The sequence below is a fragment of the Pseudorasbora parva genome, chromosome 12 (genome assembly GCF_024679245.1).
Source record: "Pseudorasbora parva isolate DD20220531a chromosome 12, ASM2467924v1, whole genome shotgun sequence".
Classification (NCBI taxonomy): Eukaryota; Metazoa; Chordata; class Actinopteri; order Cypriniformes; family Gobionidae; genus Pseudorasbora; species Pseudorasbora parva.
This window is the reverse complement of record NC_090183.1, coordinates 29,625,738-29,642,611: the sequence shown is the minus strand read 5'-3', so window position 1 is coordinate 29,642,611 and position 16,874 is coordinate 29,625,738. Positions and strand designations below refer to the sequence as shown.

Genomic DNA, 16,874 nt, shown 5'->3' with positions numbered 1-16,874 from the left:
GCACAAACACTGTAGTGAAGAGAGTGGGAATCACGCCAGGACTGAGCTTGGCTTCTTGCCGTCAGAGTCCAGGAAAAGTCATTTTGCACTGTTCTTGCGTCCCACAAATAAGGTAACTGTAAATCTTTGTCTCTGTGTGTTGGCAGGCCTGTGTATGTTTCGGCAGTAAGGCCACAGTCAAAGCATATTGTAGTGATCATAGACCATGGTGCCTCTGTCACCGAGACCCAACTCCAGATCGCCCGTGACGCGGCGCTAATCATCCTCAACTCCATCGACGAACATGATAAAGTAAGGAAGTGACATCATTGTCATCATCATACACCCTCCACTGATTTACATTTGTTCTTTTATCACTCAACTTCCATTTTTTCCTCAGATCTCAGTGTTGACAATAGCAGATACTGTTCGTTCCTGCTCTCTGGATCAGTGCTACAAGAGCTTCCTCTCACCTGCTACCAGCGAGACAAAGAGGAAGATGAGCACCTTCATCAACAACATTAAAGCTTCTGACAGCCCTACCCAGCATGCACTGGGTTTCCAGAAAGCCTTTCAGTTGTTGAGGAACACAAGCAACGTCACCAGACAGTTAACCAGTAAGCTTTTGTACAGTATTTTTAATGCATTTTTTAGTGTTATTATATATTATATTTAATTTTATATATAAAATATTGATTGCAAATTAATTTAAAGGGACAGTTCACCCAAAAATGAAAATTGGATGTTTATCTGCTAACCTCCAGGGCATCCAAGATGTAGGTGTGTTTGTTTCTTTAGTAGAACACAAATTAAGATTTTTAACTCCAACCGTTCCTCGTATAATGCATGTCAATAGCGTGGTTTCTATGAGTGCCACTATGAGAGTAAAAAACACATATACATACGAATCCATATTAAAACCTGCGGCATCGTGGCGACACATTGATGTCTTAAGACACCAAACGATCGGCTTCTGCTAGAAACCCAACCGTATTTTTTAAAAATTTTTTTACCTCATATCAGACTAATCTCTTCCAGTATCCCAATGCCATTACTTCCACTGGAGAAGGTAAAAAAAACAGTGCAATCATAGATATGTGTAAATAGATAGATGCCTCATTTGATCGATCCGTGCAGGCACTAATGAGGATTATATATATCCAATATCCGTGTGTGTGTGTGTGTGTGTTCGCGCCAGGTTTTGACCTCCTCTGGCAGAAGTAAATAATAGTTGGGAATATTAGATGAGATTCATCTGCTATGAAGTAAAAAAAAAACATAAAAACTGTTGGGTTTCTTCGCAGAAACCCATAATTTTGAGTCTTAAGGCATCAATGTGTCGCCACGAGCCGCAGGGTTTATTATGGATTCATATGTATATGTGTTTTTTACTCTTTTAGTGGCACTCAAAAACACCCTATTGACATGCATTATTCAAGCAACGGTTTGAGTTAAAAATCTTCATTTGTGTTCTACTGAAGAAACAAACACGCCTACATCTTTGATGCCCTGGGGGTAAGCAGATAAACATCACATTTTCATTTTTGGGTGAACTATCCCTTTAATAAGTAGAAGGAAACTGGGCTGGTTGTCACACAAATAAGTTGTGAGAAGTAAATGCAGAATTTTCAATCCACAGTTAAATTATTGTTTAATTCAGTTCAAAATGTTAAAGACATTTTATATGCCGTGTTTTGAAAAATCGGATTTGTAAATTCCTATTTGATTATACTTAAATGAACACAATAAAATCACATTAGCCTACAATCTGAAAAGAGTCGTAATATAAACAAACCCCAAGCCAAAAATGATAAAATATTTAGTGATCTTTTAATGGTCTCACCCATTTTAATTACAAATAAATTTAGCAAAAATTGCACAAATACTGTAGATAAAGTGACTTAGCATGGAAAAGCCTTCCCCAACTTGCTGAAAGCTTTTTACAGGAAGAAGACTCAATGTTGTTCCACTCAATGTTAATGGCTTCAAACTGTTCATGAGTAGTGTAAAATATATCCCAGTTAATTTGAGTTCACTATAAGGTTCAAATCTGAACCAAAATATGAGCTGATGGACTTGTTTTTAAGTCACGTCTTGAGCTTACCACACAATGACACCTCTCTATCTCCATGTTTCACTTTGGTAGCGATGCATTTATTATTATTATTCTCAACAGATTTTCGAAGACACCTCTCTAATGCATAACCTTTCATCTTATGTTTCATTATGATTCATATGCCAAAATTATTATGCCAAAAACTTAATTCTGTCTTTGATGTTTTTCTGAGACGGCAATTGCTTTTTAAGTTGTGCGTTTGCTTAAAATGTCCTAAATTGTGCCAATTTCCTGACCACTAATTTCTGGTTAAGAGAATTAAAAGATAATTTTGCCATTTTGGGCTTGGCTTGGCCCGTTATGATGTGCCTATGAAGTACTGCCCTGAGAAATATTTACTATAGTAAAAAACCTGAGCCCGGATCTCTTTATTTAGGTGGGGTCTGAAATTCAGCTTTGAAGTCAGTTATTATATTCATTATGATTAACTGATTATTGATCATCTTTCCCCTTCACAGACACTGACATGGTAATAATCTACCTGTCGTCGGGCATCACTTCCCGAGACTCATCTGAGCATGAAAAGAGAGCAACCTTGAGTGTGGTAAAAGATGAGAACCGTCACCTCAACAACTCCGTCATGATCCTCACCTATGCTCTCATGAACGGTGAGATCTCGCAAAGGAGTGCAGCTTTTTTATTGGCTCTTTGTTTCGTAGCCAGCGAGGGCTCATAGCGAACACCTGTGAGCATGTTTGCGCATTTTCAAAACATGTTCAGCTGCACCCCCTTCATCTTTCTTTAGCTCTTTGTGTGTGTGTGTGTCTACCGTAAGAAACCTCTCTCCATTTAAATTGCTCTCCTCAGCTGTTCCTCTCCCCGCATGTATTAGCCTGCCATTAGCATACATTACTTTGGCATCATGAAAATTAAAATAGAGGTCATCGAAAAGAAGAAAGAGAAATGGGACAATACATCAAAGGGCCACTCAGTGACATGAAAGAGTGAGAAAAGCTTTTTTCATGCATTAGATGACTCAGACATATGATTCAGATTGATTAGCTTGGCAGTACAGAAGAGGGTTACGCTACTTTGACTAGGTATTTGCGAGGCTCTGAAGGACACACGCTAGGAATAACTCAAATTTCCTTGTTTATTTGAAGTCTGGTTCATTTATGACAAGTTGTATTATATTCGCATATTTAAACCTGTCACAGTGTCAGATTAATAGACTGAAGTGTTGAAGTTCATGTCCAGTCGAATAACAGAATTGAATGTCACTCCAAAAGTAAAAGACTGACGAGCAAAGACTTCCATTTCTTCTGTTAGGGGTCCAAAACCACCATTCCGTGATTTTTTATTTTTATTTTTAGCTCTGTGGTTAAGTAATCCATGTGGGATATGAATGGCTTTCTATTACTGCACTCTAAATGGGCTGGAAAAGCTAAATCTATACAATAAAACCTCAATATCTGTGATATCTGTACAAATTTGGATAACAGGCAGATTGAGGTTGATATTAGCTTGGTTCCAAAGCCCAGTGAGTGCACAAGACATACATATTGAGTGAAAATGTCCATTTTAATTAGACGTTTTGTATCACCGTCCTCAGAAGGAGTAACAGGACTCAAGGAGCTGGCCTTCTTACGAGACCTGGCCGAACAGAACTCTGTGAAGTACGGTGTTCCTGATCGTTCCGCCCTGCCCGTTGTGAAGGGCAGTATGATGGTTCTGAATCAGCTCAGTAACCTGGAGACCACAGTGGGCCGTTTCTACATCAACCTGCCCAATCGAATGATCGACGTGGCCTCCTTCAGCTTGCCTTATGCGGACCAGATGGGAGACGGTAAGTTAAGATCTTTAACTTGGCTTAGAGCTCAAGTCTGGCACACTAACATTCCCTCTGACAAACCAAATGAACTCAGAAGACCTCAGCAGAAATGGCTCTGCAACAGAAAGTTTCTATGGTAATATATACTGTAAACTTAAACTATAAGTAAAGCCAAAAAACACATAAAGAATCTGCTCTAATGGCGCTGCTAGACAGAAATGCATTCTGATGGAATTATAGCTTGACTGGAAATGATGCACAATATAAATTTGCTGTTTAATTGCTAAATTAAATCTGATTCCTAATTTTTTTATTTTGATTAAACTTTATTAGGCTATCATTTGATTTCACTTGTAAAAAGTTATATTTTTATCAAAAATAGTCTGGTAAAAAAAAAGTTTTTAAATGTTAAAAGGGGTAAAAAAAGTGTGTGTGTGTGTGTGCTATTCATTCATATATATGTGTGCGTGTGTGTGTGTGTGTGTGTGTGTGTGTGTGTGTGTGTGTGTGTGTGTGTGTGTGTGTGTGTGTGTGTGTGTGTGTGTGTGTGTGTGTGTGTGTGTGTGTGTGTGTGTGTGTGTGTGTGTGTGTGTGTGTGTGTGTGTGTGTGACAAAGGGCATTACGTTAAAACAGTGGCTTGTTCATCAGAGTTAATGCTCTTTATGAATTACTGGTTACATAGTTTGACTAATTAGCATGGGGAAAGATTTAAAGGAATTTCTTCTGTTTTTGCGTTTGTAGGTTTCATAATGACCGTCAGCCGGCCATGCTACTTTGGAAACTTGTTGTTGGGTGTAGTTGGAGTGGACGTGAATCTGGCATACATACTGGAGGACGTCACCTACTACCAGGACTCCCTAGCCTCATATACATTCCTCATAGACAATAAAGGTAGGGAGATGCATGTGCTGATGATTGTTTTTAGTGGAGACCCATGTGGTTCCATGATCCAAAATGAGCCAATTCTCATTCTCACTTCCTCCTGAATTGGGAGATCTGACCTTCAATGACTCAAACACTGGACTAAGGGCCATTAACCTTTTATAGTCCATTAGGGGAATCAGCTGTTTTGCATTGGGAGGCTCAGAGCCAGCATGGATGACATCACAACAGTTTTTGGGAGTAGGAACAGCAAAACTCTATGGATTTGAACTTTTTAGTGAGAATAGACTTACAAGGGAGGAATTCTGTAGTACTAGCAGGAGCACTGTGGGGTTTTGTAGATCACTTCTCACCAAAAATTAAATTAAGGATTGTTGGCTTTCATTTGCTCTCCATCCAGCTCCAACAAACAACATATTTTAGTTTTTCCATGACTTCACCCAACAGGATTTTTCTGAATTTAAAAAGCTGTTAACCTCCACTTAATACATATTAAAACAATTAGATAAGCCCACCAGAAATGGCTACTTAGCACTAAAAGGGTGTGTTGTATTACATATGTAATAAAGTCATGGTGATTATCTGTTCCTGAGAGTATATAGTTTGTCCTAATGACTGTGATAATGAAGTGGCACCTGCTGTCTCCAGCTGTTCAGCAAAGAGATGTGTTAGCACTGCCTCTCAGTGCTTTTTAAAATGTAAGCTGCATGCAATTTAAAGGGTATATGTAACCTAGTAGTAGAAAATCTTGACTGATAACTAAAAAGGTTGCAGATTCAAGCCTTACAATGTTAGCACATTGTTCTGAAAACCTGCCACAATTAAATAACTACAGTATATTGGACCAGGCAGCTTGCAAGTTAAAGTTATTCATTTCAAATGCAAATTGGATGTTTACAAAGATGTCTTAAAGGGTTAGTTTACCCAAAAATGAAACATCTGTTATCATTTACTCCCCTCATGTCGTTCCAAACCCGTACTTTGAAACGCAAATTAAGATATTTTAATGAGAGATTTCTGTCCCTCCATTGGCAGTCCATGCAACTTACACTTTGACGCTTCAGAAAGTTCATAAAGAGATTATAAACCGATAGCGTTTTATATACACGTTTGAGCTTCCACAAGAACCAAGGTTTGTTCTTATGCGTTAAGCAGTTATGGTTGAGCTTCTGTTTATATTTGCTGATCAGTGTTTATATCTGCATAAAAGCCTAAATTCAATCTGTTGATCGTATAAAGTGTCTCTCCATAAAATTTGGACTAAAATCTCTCTTTTTTTCTCTATGAATTTTTTAAAGCTTCAAAGTGGTAGTTCCGTGGACTCAATGGAGGGACAGAAATCTCTCACATTTCATTTAAAATATCTTCATCTGTGTTTTGAAGATGAATGAAAATTGTACATGTTTGGTGCAATATGAGGGTCAGTTTTTTTCCATTTTTGGGTGAGCTAACACTTTAAGTGCCCAACAGCAAAAAACAAATACAAAAATGTATTTAGTTTTACTAATTTAATTGTCTAAATTCTAGGGGTGACCCCGAATAGTCGAAGATTCGATGCATCGATATGCGGAGCCTGATTCGACCACCGATCTCACGGTCGAATCTTCGCGGGTGTTATGAAACGAGGATCATACCATTATGGCAATATGGGGGAGCTCAATATTTTAAAAACGTGTCGGGCGCTGAGCTGCAGCGCGCCTTTAAAATTAGAACACGTTCAATGAGTGTCCACACACCGGCGGCAGCATTCAGCGCCTGTCCGCGGCCACTCGGGAAGTTGTTTAAAATCCTGCTGCACCACAGAGCGCTTTCGTGCAGCTCATCTGTCAGTCAATTCAAAATTGAGCTAGCGTGTATATAATGTGCGCGTCAGGTGGCGGTGTGAGATCCTGAGCCGCGGGGCTGAGCTTCGCGTACGTCCTTCACTTCCTTTAGGCACAATCGGCTTCAGAACGTGCATGTAAACGCACTCAAAGTGTTCTTTTCCTCTCTAGGCAGGTATTTTTTTTAGGTTTATTTATCAAAATGTTCTTTTATATATTTGTGTGATGTTCTGTATTTCGATCGCGGCTTTAACATGTTATGAGAACGGTTTATTAATGTTTATCCACCACATTAACTTTTAGGCTATTTAAACCTAAATAAGAAAGCCATTGTCAGTTCGTCTGTCAGTTGGCAGGCAGTTTTGGTCGCTTTATCAAAAGTTGTTGCGTGCAGTGTGTAAAGGAAAATAAAAATAGTTTTACCCTCCTGCTGACAGTGTCGTGCCCCTCCCAACCCATTCACACACACAGATGATTCGACTATCAGTCGACCATAGAGAGATTCGACAATTCTGATTCGATTGTCTAAATCCTTAGTCGAGGACAGCCCTACTAAATTCTAAGGGCCATGCTATTTTTTTCACAATTTTTTTTACATTTTTTAAATAAAATGAAATGCATGTTACTCATTTCTGAATATCTTCCAGGCTACACTCTCATGCATCCGTCACTTACCCGTCCATACCTGATGACTGAAGCTCCTCTCCATACAGACATCATCCACTATGAGAACATCCCAGGGTTTGCTGCTGTGCGTCAAAACATCCTCAGGTGAGGGTTCAAGGGATTTCTAAATCCAAAAATACCTGGGTACCTGTTGTTGCTACAGTTTGCTGTGTTACTCACGTGATTGATAATCTCATGTTGTGTGCTTCCTGTTAGTCTGCCCCTGGGGAGCCAGGTCATTGCTGTGCCTGTCAACTCTTCTCTGTCTTGGCACATGAACCGCCTACGTGATCCCAGTCGAGATGCCTACAATGTCAGCTACGCCTGGAAATTGGTACGCCATCCCTTCATGGTGGCACAAATGTTGGCTTAGAGCAGCCTCCTGAGGCTATACTACTATCTGTGTCAGTGTTATTTTGTATTTATTATTTTATGAATTTAGATTTTGTAGCTGTTTATTAGAGAAAATCTTGGTCACACTTTAGATTAGGGTCTAATTTTCACTATTAACAATGACTTTTGCCTCGGTAAACTCCTAATTACTGTTTATTAATAGTAAGGTAGTTGTTTAGTTTAGGTATTGGGTAGGATTAAGGGATGTAGAATATGGTCGTGCAGAATGAGGCATTAATATGTGCTATATAAGTACTAATAAACAGCCAATATCCTAGTAATATGCATGCTAATAAGAGTGAGAATTTGACTTTTTATTATATATGCTTCTCTCATTTCTCTTATGTTGATCTGTAATTTGCAGGTTCAGGACACTTCGTTTATTTTGTGCATAGTTTATGTTCAGCCGGAGATCCCGGTAAAGCAACTGAAAAATCTGAACACCGCACCCAGCAGCAAACTCCTGTACCACCGCCTTGATCTGCTGGGACAACCCAGCTCCTGCCTCCACTTTAAACAGCTTGCTACAGTCGGTAAGCTCAGACTTTACCTATTGTGCAAAAAATACTTGTGTAGGGTGTTCTCATAGTTTAGTTATTTGGACTTTTCTCAGTAAGTACAGGCATTTCTTTTTCTTAAGTAACTATTATTATTACTAAGAGATGATTAATAATGGGGTTGGTTGGGGGCTAATATAATTAAACTGCAGAACGGATTCATCGCTCTTTTTTTCCTCAGAGAGTCCTACGGTGATGTTGTCTGCTGGTAGTTTCTCCTCTCCATATGAGCACTTGAGTCAGCCGGAGACCAAGCGCATGGTGGAGCACTACACCGCTTACCTAAGTGACAACACCCGGCTCATAGCCAACCCGGGCCTTAAGGTACACACACTTACTGCCCATCTCAGCAATACATGTTTCGTAGCCAACCAGGGAAATGACTCAATCTTTCACAGTCAGTGGTCACATGGTTAGTGTTTCCTCTCCTCTTTAAGTTTGCTTTTTCATTAGGGAAATGTAGTGTGCCACCATGATTCTCAGATAAGTAGAATTATTTAAATCCCCACCTTTGGTCTTCCAGTCTTCGGTGAGGAATGAGGTGATGGCCACCAGTCACGTGACAGATGAATGGATGAGTCTTATGGAGATGAGCAGCCTCAACTGCTACATTGTGAGGCGTTACATAGCAACGCCCAATGGGGTGCTGCGGATTTACCCCGGTTCGCTCATGGACAAAGCCTTCGATCCCACCAGGAGGCGATGGTAAGATTTGAGCCTCAGGACGGAGGTCTTCAAACTCCTAGTGGGACATTGGTGAACAGATCCCACAGTCTAAAGACTATTGACTAAAGTTTAGCAAACTGTCAGATTCCCAAGGAGGTATTTTGAGTTGCATATGCAGCTGTACACGCACCTCAAATGAGGGTGTTTTTTTTAATACAGAGATTGTATGAATAAAAATCATACACATGTACATTTTAAAATGTGGTTTAACCATTGATCCTTTTGTCTTTTAGGTACCTACATGCTGTAGCCAATCCTGGTCTCATCACTTTTACTGGACCCTACTTGGATGTTGGTGGGGCGGGCTATGTGGTCACCATTAGCCACACCATCCATGCCTCAAGGTCAGTTTAAAGGTTTCATGTTTATATCTAATGGTTCTCAACTATATGGGGGTGGGGAAACTGGTGTTGGAGACACAGGGTCTTTCAGTCAAAAAGTTTGAGAGCCACTGGTTTATGTATTAAAGAATTCATTTGTTGAATGGACATCCATTTATTTTTGCTAATTTCATACATTAGCTTTTTTTATTCCTTTATAGATAATATAAATGGAGATTTAATTGAATAGTTCAACTTGGTCATATTTTATTATATATATATATATATATATATATATATATATATATATATATATATATATATATATATATATATATATATATATATATATATATATATATATATATATATATATATTACAACTATAATATAAAACTTTGTCATAATATTTCAATTTTGTCTTCTTTTACTCATTCTTAAGGTGTTTGCTTTTCCCTACAATGAAATGGCTGATGCTTTACACTCAGTTTTGCCACAATTACTTTGAAAAAGTAATCTGATTACTGATGACTCCTTTAAAAAGTAACTTAGTTACTTTACAGATTACTTGATTTTAAAAGCAACTAAGTAAGATTACAAGTGGCGTTATTAGTAACATTCAGCATTTGCCGACAACACCACTGCCGCTCAACATAGAAATGACAACTGTTTTTACCAACACACTTTATTGGAAGTGCACTTTTAACAGTAACATCAACAATGTATCTCCTGAGACACAAGAAGAAAGTATTTTATTTTTTACTAAGGAAAATGACTAAAATAGTAACTCACAGTGACTTAATTAATAACTTAAATCTGACTACTGGTTTGGAAATAGTAACGCGTTAGGGTGCTTTCACATCTCTAGTTCGTTTCATTTGGTCCGAACCAAGGGCAAACAATTATACATTGTTGCATTTTTCAGATTTTTTGGTTCCTTTTCACACCACACTGATTGCTTTGGTCCGAACCAGTTGAAACGAACCAAAACACAGGCACGTGACAACATCCACATCACTCATTGGCCATGGCGTATTTCCTAAACTGCTTTTCGATTGGTCAGAATTTACGTGTGGGAAAATTCCAACAGGAGAGGCAAAGCCAGCAAACTATAACCCTATGGCAAGACGACTGCGCGGGCCAGTTTTGTCCCTCGCCATAATCTACTACACTGTGTGTATTTACCACAGTATGCAAATACCTTTCTATAATGAATTGCGGATGCGACATGAAAACACCGCTCTAATGCACTGCAGACGGCGAGCGCGCATCGCTCGTCACTTCAAGAGGAGGCGTGCATTAATTATTAACTCTTGACATGCTTCCATCTTCCGAAAATATTGCCAACGATCTATCAGGTAATAATATCATGCACACAATGTCAGCGCAGCCGACTACGGCAGCTGGTTCAGTCCAAAAATGATCAGTACTTTTGCAGTTGGTTCTGTTCGAGGTCGGATCACGTTCTCACCACAAACAAACCGCTCCAGAGTTCGTTTGTAATCGTACCGTGACCAGCTCTTCAAGGAGGTCTCGGTACGCTTGTTTGGTCCTCTTTTGGTGCGCACCCGAGTGCGATTGCTGCTTTCAGACCTGACCAAACGAACCGCACCAAAGAGGGAAACGAACTCTAGTACGATTCAACCGAACTAAATGAGGCAGGTGTGAAAGCACCCTTAGATTACTCGTTACTGGAAAAAAGTAGTCCAATTAGAGTAATGCATCACTGGCATCACTGTTTAGACTGTTGAGCTTTAAAAATGGCTAAAAAAGCACCATACTATCATAAAAGTAATCTGCATGACTTGTGTGCTTTGTATCAAATTTTCAAAAAACAGATTTTTGACAATTATCAAAAAGTCATACAAGTCTTTTTTCCAATTTATTCCACATCAAATCTCATTTTATGCACATTCTGACCTGCAAAACATTTTACATCTAACCTAGTATAGTCATTAATATGCTGAGAATGTGAACTGTCCTTTTAATGTAAAATCAGATTTTTTTTTTTAGTTTGCTGTCTAGTTAAAGAACTCATAACACATATAGTACGTCATAGTACCTGTTGCTAATGAAAAACAACTGCCTTATCACGGCTTTGTGCTTGGTACAGTGTGTGTATAGTCGTATGTTTAGAGATAGGATGAAGCTGTTTGAAACTGGCAGTGTTCCAGAATGTCTGGTGTAGATAAAGTATGTTTTCCCTCCCAAGTTTTCCAATCAGTTCTCTCTTAAGAGGAGGAAATGTGACTATGGAGTGTGTGATCTGATCTAAAGCTCCATTGCGGTGACCCGTGATACTGTAGATCTCTTCATCCTTCATATTGTTCAACATGCTTATCTGCCTCCTTTCCCAGTTCCCAAATGGCCTCTGGTTACACTGTAGCGGTTATGGGCATTGACTTCACTCTGCGCTACTTCTACAAAGTTCTGTTGGATCTTCTGCCCATCTGCAACCAAGACAAGGGCAACAAAATCCGGTAAGACCTCCCCCCCCATCTCATTTCTGTTGGGTTCTTCTCAAACTCTCTAGTGCCTGCCAAGACCCCAGTGTGCCGGCTGTGGTGTCCAGCGTAGTGCCTGAAGCTATCGATGCCCCACAGAGGCTCTTTAAAGTTCTTTCAGATGAAACTAATCAGATTTGCTTCTGTTGGAAAAGAGGCATTCACTTAGTCTTCTCTGCATGATTCTAAGCTCACTCTTTTAGGATAGAAGGAGATGGTATGAGAAAGATCTGAGCTAGGGATCAAGAAACGATGAGGGAGGGGTGAACAAAGAGAGAGGGGAGCGATAAGAATGGAAAAGTAGAAAGACTGTAACAATGATACTTGATGTGCTGTCAGGTTGTTGTTATTGTGGTTATAGTGGTTGCTTATTATATTCAGAGAATCAGACTAGCTTAAGTTACTGAAGAAATTAGCAAAAAAGTTAAAACAAACAATTTTGCATTTATTTTTTAAATAACTCTTATATATTTATGGAAGCATCCGACCAGGATTAATAGCTGGGGGGAAATGTCTGACCAAATAAACAGCATTAATTCATTAAAATATAAATTAAAATAAATTAGACATTTTCCAGTTTGTTCCATTTGATTTTTTATTTATTGCCCCCATCTAATCTTAAATTCAGTTTCTGATTAATCTACACCTAATTTCAGTCAAAGGGGGGAGGGGGGGATTATATATCTCGACTATAGCTCATATACACTCACCTAAATGATTATTAGGAACACCTGTTCAATTCCTCATTAATGCAATTATCTAATCAACCAATCACATGGCAGTTGCTTCAATGCATTTAGGGGTGTGGTCCTGGTCAAGACAATCTCCTGATCTCCAAACTGAATGTTAGAATGGGAAAGAAAGGTGATTTAAGCAAGGGTCACAAACCTTGAATCATTTCAAATTGGTTTCTTGAACATGAAAATGCGTTGAACACTGTACTAAAATGGCCCCCACAGTCACCAGATCTCAACCCAATAGAGCTTCTTTGGGATGTGGATGTGCATCCCACAAATCTCCATCAACTGCAAGATGCTATCCTATCAATATGGGCCAACATTTCTAAAGAATGCTTTCAGCACCTTGTTGAATCAATGCCGTGTAGAATTAAAGCAGTTCTGAAGGCGAAAGGGGGTCGACCACAGTATTAGTATGGTGTTCCTAATAATCCTTTAGGTGAGTGTATAGCTATAATTGATTTCATGATTATGTATATTCATATTCAAATGGGAATCTGATTTATGTAGTCACTAAGTCCCTAGTGTGAACATTGTCCATGTTTAAATAAGACATGACAAATGGCTGGTTCAACCATAGATAAATCCATAGATATATCAAAGATAGATAGATAGATATGGACCGATCAAGAATCAGAATGAGCTTCATTGGCAACTGTGCTTGCAAACACAAGAACATTTTCTTGGTACTGAAGCTTCCAGTGCACGTATAAATACAACAAGAAATAAAGTAATACAAATTCTAAGAATAAAATATGAAAATAGTATAAAAGTATAAGGTCAGTTAGGTTTAGTCAAAATTAACATTTACAGTTAATGAACATATTTAAGGATTTTGAATAGAATGAATAAATATAAATATCACCTGAGTTTAGAAGATATTGCACTAAACAGTGGGAGTATTGCACTTACAGACATACACCTTGGGGGGTTATTTAACTGTTCAAAAGGGAAGATGGATAACTTGATGGATGGAATAAATACAATGGTAAATATTTAGAGTGTTACCCACACCACTAATTCTACCCAATGGGTTGACAATACGTATCATAAAAAGTCTGTAAAAAGTCATTTTGGCGTATAAATCGCACAATAAATACAATTTGTGTTATAGATATGCATTTCATGAGAACGTGTCGCGTTATATGAGCACATTCAGCATTAAGAGCTGGACAGACCGCCAGAACTGTGATTCATGGACGTAAGGGCAGAGAAAGTTTAAATATCTTTTCTAGTCTAGATTTCCATCTTGTAATGACGCTGTTTTGGGTATTTTTTTAATATATAAATGATTTGTAATAAAGCAGACATTTCAAGTTTTTAATTAATTTGAATTATAGCCCTGCTTGTTTTTAATTATATCCTTGTTTGTTTTTAATGTTTTTATGAAACATCTGTATTGACTGCATGGTCATTTCACCGTACTATTTACTGCCTTGCGAGTCGCAAATTAAAGCTGAAAAACACTGGGATAGATGGATAGATACCGGTATGTATGTGCTTTTAATGCAAGTGTAAGGGATTTTTGCACACGTTTTTAATTTGCCATGATATAAAAATAAAAATCCCATAAAAGCACACCTCCTCAAGCTGTACAATTTGTAGTATCATTCATGTCCGTAGCACGTTTTTTAACCCTGAGAATTAGCAATAGTAATGCGTTCCTTTGCAAACATGACAAATAAACCCTACTGATGCAATATATAAATGCCATGGACGACATTTTTTCAGGACTGACTTAAAGACACAAAGGGAGATAAGCTGATTAGGGCTGCATTCCAGACACATCCTGTTATGTGAGGTGCCAGTGCCCCCATTTCCCCCCTCTCTCTTCTCTTCTTTTCTGTCTCTTTTACTCTTCCTTCTCATTCCTCTCTTCCCTCCCTCTTTCATTCTTCTTAACTCTATTTCTACCAGTTGGTCTCTCTCTTTGTCCCCCTTCACGCTCTCGCTGTCTCTTTATCTGTCTGTGCTGTGGAGGCCTCAGTGTTCTTTGAGTTTTCAGTGCTATGGTCATTAAACAGGATTAGTGAAGTGGAATGCCTCAGTGTGCCACACAATAACGTTCTGATCTGCAGATGGTACCCTCTGAACATACAGGAAGCCATCTACTGTTTCCTTCCACCTTTCCCCTCTGAATGTCATTTTAGATATTTGTAGAGGCGGCGATTGCTTGATCCTGTTTGTCTTGGTCTTTATATGCGTGTAGGTGTTTTATCATGGAGGACAGAGGCTATCTGGTGGCCCATCCGACCCTGATTGATCCAAAGGGCCACGCTCCAGCAGAACAGCAACATATTACTCATAAGGTAGGGAACTGTGTATCTGAGGCCAAGTGTTACCTCTCTTGAGCAAGAAAATAGGTTTTTCGTGGGTTTTTATTTTTTTGCCCTAAGGAAAATGGGACTGTTTTTCATCTTTAGCCATATTATATTCAAGGACTGGTAATAAAAAAACAAGCCTATTGAGTTCATCAGCTTATTTTCTCCTGTTTTGCTTGACTTTAGGAGCCTCTAGTGGCCAATGACATTCTTAACCACCCCAACTTTGTGAAGAAGAACCTCTGTAACAGTTTCAGTGATCGTACTGTGCAGCGTTTCTACAAGTTCAACACCAGCATTGTGGTGAGTGGAGTCACATAATATTGTCATAATAATGTCATATAAAGCTGCTATGAATTCTGTTTTGAAGGACTATCCTGCCGTTTTTTACAATAACATTAGTCAGTTTTTTATATTAATGATGTTTGGATGCCACCTAGTGGAGGTTATTTTAATATCAGCTGTAGCAGATGTGCTTTATAGTATAACAAAGTTGTGGCTTTCTAAATTCTATTCAGAAACTGTATGCATAGAGTGAAAGACTTTGGAAATCAAATAATTCTTTGATGCCTTTCTGTGTGTTTGTGATTTTTAAGGGTGATCTGACAAACCTTGTGCATGGCAGTCATTGCTCAAAGTACCGGCTCACCCGTATCCCAGGGACCAATGCGTTTGCTGGCATTGTGAATGAGACCTGTGATTCGCTGGCCTTCTGTGCTTGCAGTACTGTAGATCGGCTCTGTCTTAACTGCCACAGGTAAGGTTTATCTTCTGCAGAACTCGTATTAATTTATGTAAATATTAAGGCATAGCTTTTGTTTATTTTTTGTATTAAAAAAAAAAATGTATATGTTTTTGAAAGAAGTCTCTTATGCTCACCAAGGCAGCACTTATTTAATCAAAACATACAGTAAAACAGCAATATTGTGAAATAATATTACAATTTAAAATAACAGTTTTCTTTATTTCAATATATTTTAAAATATAATTTATTTCTGTAACAGAAACACTAAATTTTCAGCATCATTACACCGTCTTCAGTGTCACATGATCCTTCAAAAATCATTTTAATATGCTGAATTGCTGCTCAGGAAACATTTCTTATTATCAATGTAAAAAAAAAAAAGCTGCTTAATGTTTTTGTGGATTTTTTTAATATATTCTTTGCTGAATAGAAAGTTCAAAATAACTATTTAATTGAAATTCTATATACTTACTTATACTTATACTTCATACTTTATTGTCCCATTACTGGGAAATTTGTCTTAGACATCGTGACACGGCCAGTGTACAATAGGACAATACATACATTCATACTTGCATACATAAAAGCCTAAATTTAAATATAAAAAATACAGCATTATATATCAGACATAAGATTCTCTATTTAAGATTTTGACCGCAGTTGGCACAAAATAATTTTTGTAACGGTTTGACTTACACTTCAAAACCCTAAATCGTCTCCCTGATGGTAACAAATTAAAATACATATGCAAAATATGTGTGTCGTCAACAATTTTTTTAGCTTGTTTAAATTGATGCCTCGTACAGCTCTTGTATAATTTGGTTGTCCTTCAACCCTATAATTTTTTAAGCAGTGTGTACTAGTCGTGCTAATTTTGTTTTTAATTGAACAGTCAGGTTTCCATACCAAGAGGTGATTCCATACCTAATTAAACTCTCAAATACAGATTGATAAAACAAAACCAAGATCTTCTGATTTACTCAACACTTTTAACCTTCGCAGAAAGTATAACCTTTGCTGTAATCTAGAGCATAGACTGTTAATGTGAGGAGTCCAGCATAAGTTGTCTACATAATTTATTATGCTGGTCTCCTGCATAATAAAATGGAAACCTCTTGCAACATTTATAAAATAAAACAAGTCTAATCAATGTAATGCATCATGCTGAACAGAAGTATTTGTTTCTTTAACTTTAACTTAACTTACTGAACCCAACTATTTGAATGGCATTTATTTTGTGTGCGTTTCATAATGAAAATACAAGATGTTTGGGTAACACTTTATAATAAGGTTTCATTAGTTAATGAACTTACTAACTAACATGAACTAACAA

At 38.0% G+C, this 16,874-nt stretch overlaps 1 protein-coding gene across 1 annotated transcript in view; it reads left to right on the top strand.

The window, feature by feature from the left end:
- The window catches only part of cachd1 (cache domain containing 1), a 99,646-nt gene that overhangs the window by 66,624 nt on the left and 16,148 nt on the right, over positions 1–16,874 (top strand). The window contains exons 6-20 of the mRNA XM_067459809.1: positions 147–291; positions 380–596; positions 2,554–2,703; positions 3,648–3,881; positions 4,609–4,758; positions 7,220–7,343; positions 7,455–7,572; positions 7,996–8,164; positions 8,370–8,512; positions 8,712–8,893; positions 9,148–9,258; positions 11,592–11,714; positions 14,685–14,784; positions 14,983–15,099; positions 15,393–15,553. Coding sequence (XP_067315910.1) covers positions 147–291; positions 380–596; positions 2,554–2,703; positions 3,648–3,881; positions 4,609–4,758; positions 7,220–7,343; positions 7,455–7,572; positions 7,996–8,164; positions 8,370–8,512; positions 8,712–8,893; positions 9,148–9,258; positions 11,592–11,714; positions 14,685–14,784; positions 14,983–15,099; positions 15,393–15,553 — 2,244 coding nt within the window. The remainder of the gene's footprint in view (positions 1–146; positions 292–379; positions 597–2,553; positions 2,704–3,647; positions 3,882–4,608; positions 4,759–7,219; positions 7,344–7,454; positions 7,573–7,995; positions 8,165–8,369; positions 8,513–8,711; positions 8,894–9,147; positions 9,259–11,591; positions 11,715–14,684; positions 14,785–14,982; positions 15,100–15,392; positions 15,554–16,874) is intronic.